This window comes from Hipposideros armiger, unplaced genomic scaffold (assembly GCF_001890085.2).
Source record: "Hipposideros armiger isolate ML-2016 unplaced genomic scaffold, ASM189008v1 scaffold_609, whole genome shotgun sequence".
NCBI lineage: Eukaryota > Metazoa > Chordata > Mammalia > Chiroptera > Hipposideridae > Hipposideros > Hipposideros armiger.
Genome location: NW_017731959.1, coordinates 179,391 through 183,378, shown reverse-complemented (window position 1 = coordinate 183,378; position 3,988 = coordinate 179,391). Strand labels below are relative to the sequence as shown.

The 3,988-nt window shown below is 53.6% G+C and overlaps 1 protein-coding gene across 1 annotated transcript in view; it reads right to left on the bottom strand.

Moving 5' to 3' along the window:
* The window catches only part of GRAMD1A (GRAM domain containing 1A), a 26,144-nt gene extending 23,653 nt beyond the window's left edge, over window positions 1–2,491 (bottom strand). Inside the window, exons 1-2 of the mRNA XM_019624799.1 lie at window positions 2,406–2,491; window positions 1,259–1,574 (exon numbers count right to left, since the gene is read on the bottom strand). Of these exons, the coding sequence (XP_019480344.1) occupies window positions 1,259–1,524 (266 nt within the window). The 5' untranslated portion in view covers window positions 1,525–1,574; window positions 2,406–2,491. The remainder of the gene's footprint in view (window positions 1–1,258; window positions 1,575–2,405) is intronic.
* Between the last annotated feature and the right edge of the window lie 1,497 nt (window positions 2,492–3,988).

Sequence of the window (3,988 nt, the reverse complement as noted above, 5' to 3'; positions counted from 1 at the left end):
GCACATTCCTGCCCTGGGGCCTTTGCACTAGCTAATCTGTCTGCTTGGAAGCTCTTCTTCTAGTTCTTCCCTTGACTACCTCTCACCCTTGGATCTCAGAGAGGCCCTCCTTCCACCATCTCCCTTTGTCTCACTGCTCTCTTTCATTGTATTTCTCTCTGCCTGTTTCTTCTTTTGAAATACTTCTCAATTTTTAATTAGGGAATATTTATTTCAAACAGGAAAAATATATAATGGTCATCTGTGTCCCCACCACACATATATAATTGATGTGGACATTTTGCCATTTTTGCTTCAGGTCCTTTTTTGTCTTTTCAAATAAATAAATTATTACAGTTATAACCAAAGGCCCAACTCCCATCCCTGCCTCTGCCCCCCAAAGTACCCACTGCCCTGAAGTTGATGTGTATTCTTCCTGTGCACTTTTCCATACTTGTTCTACATCGGGATGCATCCACCAACACTATGTCTTATTGTTCAAGGTCTTTTAAAAAGATACGTAATTAGGCTCCTACTGTATCATCTTGCAAGCTGCTTTCTCCATCATCATTTCTGAGATTTCCCCACATTGATACACAAAGCTCTGCTTCATAAACTTTAACTCTTATCGAGTGTTCATTGTTGGAAGAAACCACAGTGGATATTTCTCTTCAGGGCCAATGTAGTTTTTTTCCTCTTTTCACCTGTAACCTTGAACCTCCCAGTTTCTGTCTCCTTCTGCCAGAGGTAGTGTTTTTTTGCAGAAGTTTTGTTTAAACTTTTTCTTTGCCCGTGAGCTGCAGCAGGAAAAACCTTTTACATTGGCTTCTAGTACACACTTAAAAATATATGTAATGTCACAAAAGTTGCAGGAAACCACACTTATGCACTATGCCTCATATACTGTGTTATTTTCAATTCTATCCTAGTTCTGATTGCAATGTACTACATTGGTTTCATAGCCCTTAAATGGGTCATGACCCACAGTTTGAAAAACACTGGATGGTTCAAAGGAAGTGTCCACCTCCAGTCTTAGTAAGTAGTGATCTGCTGAGCTCAAAGTTGGTTGTCCCAGTGCGTACCCCCAGTTGCCTGTTTTTGTTTGTGGATCTGTTTTACAACTTCCAGTCAGGCCCCTGTGGGGCTAAGGCCACATGCTAACTCACCTTCAGCCCCCCCCCCCCCACCTGGACAGTGACAGCCACAGGAAACCCACTCTGGAGCATGAGTTCCTAGAGAGAGAGAAAACCGCTTTCTTGTCCCACCGCCCAGGTCTCACCTGTCCTGGGGCAGACTTTCCAGGTCTGGGGTCCTTAGCTGCAGGCACTGGGGCGTTGGGATGTAGTGGGATGATTTCCCATCACTGGATGGCGTTATCTGAATGGAGGGCACCTCCAGGAGCCTCCAGGGCTCAGAGGCCAGGTCCTCAGCCCTGCTATCCTGTAGCTGCTGGCTCTGCCAGTCTGCTGGGGGGACAGGTGAGTCCTGGACAACACCCTGGGTCAACAGGGGTGCCCCAGGCAGCAGGGGCAGGAGCTCAGCCATAAGGAGGTCTCTGCTTGCCCAGTTGGGGGCCTTGGACAGCTGTGTAGTCTCTGGGGGAGAAAAAAGAGAGGTGAAGGAGAGAGCTCCTGTCTGAACTGCCCCACCAAGCCTCCCTATGCTGCTCCACTGAGAAGGGCGATGAGCTGAGGTGCAGAGCATCGTTTGGGGGTCAGAGAGGTTTGGGTGGGATTCCTACCTCTGCCAACATCCTCCCTTCATGACCCTGAGCTTCAGTTTCCTCTTTTGGAAACTGAAGGTCCTGATGCTGACACCCTAGGGTGGCTGAGCAGTGTCAGAGAGCTCGGCCATGTGGCACACCCAGCCCAGGGCCCGGCACGCAGTAAGCGGTCAGTGAATGTCTGTTCATAAAACCTGTTCAGGGCTGGGGTTTATTTTTTCTGAACGTTCACCAAGGCCCAGTCCTGGGTTTTCTATGTACTTGCCAGCCAGCTCCCGTCCACACACAGGGCCAGGAAGGAGCCAGGCCTGAGGGGACCCCAGAGGCCTCAGGCCTGAGTAGCGGCTGATCAAGAGAGGCAAAATCCAAGATTTCCCTTCCCTGTTTGCTCAGCTCAGCAATTGCCCCTCCCAAGACAAACAAAAGGAGGGTGGCCAGGCTGGGTTGCGGCCTCCTCAGAAGGGAGGAAGCCACGCCAGTTCCTCTGGCTGCTGCGGCTGTGATATTGGAGGCCGCCTGGGTCTGGGGAGATCAGATCAGTGTCTGTCCTCACAGCAAGGGCTTCTTAGCACCCAGCTGCCAGAGAACAGGGAAGGAGGCCTATGGGAACCAGAGAAGGTTTCCCCTGGTTCAGGGAAGACCCTGACTCTTATAGGCCAGACCTGGATCCCAGGGTCCTCCCCAGGTACCCCAGTACTCCTACCTTGAGGCTTCTACCTCCTTCTGTCCTCATAGGGTTTGGACTTCCAGGGAAAGGTCAGGAAAAACAGGCCCTTCCCTCCGCACAGGAGTCCTGTCTGGGCCAGAGACGCATGACCTTGCCAGCTGGAATAGCGTGTCCACTGGAGTCATGTTCCCCTCTGGCCAGCTGGGAGAAAGGACAGAGTGGGGGTGGGGGTGTTCATACCATGGAGGAGGCTGAAGTCGGCCGTCTGGCCCTTCCCTCTCGACTGCCCCGTTGAGGAAGGGGCTGTCTTCACCCTAGGCCTCTACTGGTTCATCCTCCTGTTGGCTAGCAGCCAGCCACAATGTAGCTTCTACCCCTACTACAGCCCCAGAACTGCCCCTCCAAACCCAGGGATCCTCCAGGGGGCCAGATCCAAGACACTTTTCACTCCTCAACTTCCAGCCCTGCTCTTACAAGCAGCAACCTGGGAGGCCTCCTCTTCCTTTGGGAGGGTCTCACAGACTCCAGAATGCCGCACTTTCTGGCTCTCCTCCCATCTTACTTTTGTGCACAGCTCTGTCTCCTCCACCTGATCTGTAAAAGTTGGTATTCTCTATGGCTTAGGTCCAGACACTTTTCTCTGACTTTTCCATTTTTATTACATAACAATCAACACATACTAAAAAGTATGTCTGTCCTGTAGATGCGAGTTACAAAATATAACAATAAAATGAAGCCCATAAACCCCNAAGGAGCCAGGCCTGAGGGGACCCCAGAGGCCTCAGGGAGGCGGATGCGAAGAAGCAGCAGCAAGGGGGAGAGAGAGAGAGGGACGGAGACCCCGGGGGGCTGGTCCCTGCGGCGGAGGGACCGCGGGACTGAGCAAGGTCCGGATGGAGAAGCAGAGACGGCGGGACTTGGCGCAGGCGGAGGAAGAGCGAGACCGACAAATCGAGAGGGGCGGCTGGGACGCTGGAGATGGAGGGAGAGGGAAAAATACAGACAGACGCAGACAGAAATACAGAAGCCGACTTGATTAAAACAAAACACTGCCATGGCAGCTGCCTTGGCACAGGCTACCACCCTCTCCCCTCACGCCCGGAAAGGGGTCCTGCAGCGGCAATGATGCCCCTGGTCGGGAGCTCCCCGACCTCCCAGGGCGGAACCTGAGAGGCGGGGAGGAGCTGGGGATGGATGGAGATTCTGGGAAACCCAGGTGTTGGGGTAGCTTGCGCTGGAGGGACCGCAGCCGCGGGGGTGGCTAGGGACCCCTGCGCCGCCAACCTCCCCGAGCCGATCCCAGTGTCCGAGCCCCGGATGTTGGTCCCAGGCGGTCCCAGCACCTCGGTCTCTGGGGACCCCCTCTCGGTCCAAATCCCCGTCATCCACACCAAGTTAGAGTCCAGCCTCCCTAGCGCTTATCTGTGCTGTGACCTTGGGCAAGTCAGCCCGGTTTTGGGGATTCCACTACCTGTGCGGTAAGGGCTTTCCCATGGGACAGCGCAGAGAAGGGCCGCAGCAGCCCTTTCACAGACAGGGAAGCTCGGCCTCAAAAATGGGAAGTGACTGGCTGAGGTCACCCATCGGGTAGGCTGCAGAGTAGAACGCAACCCTGCTCG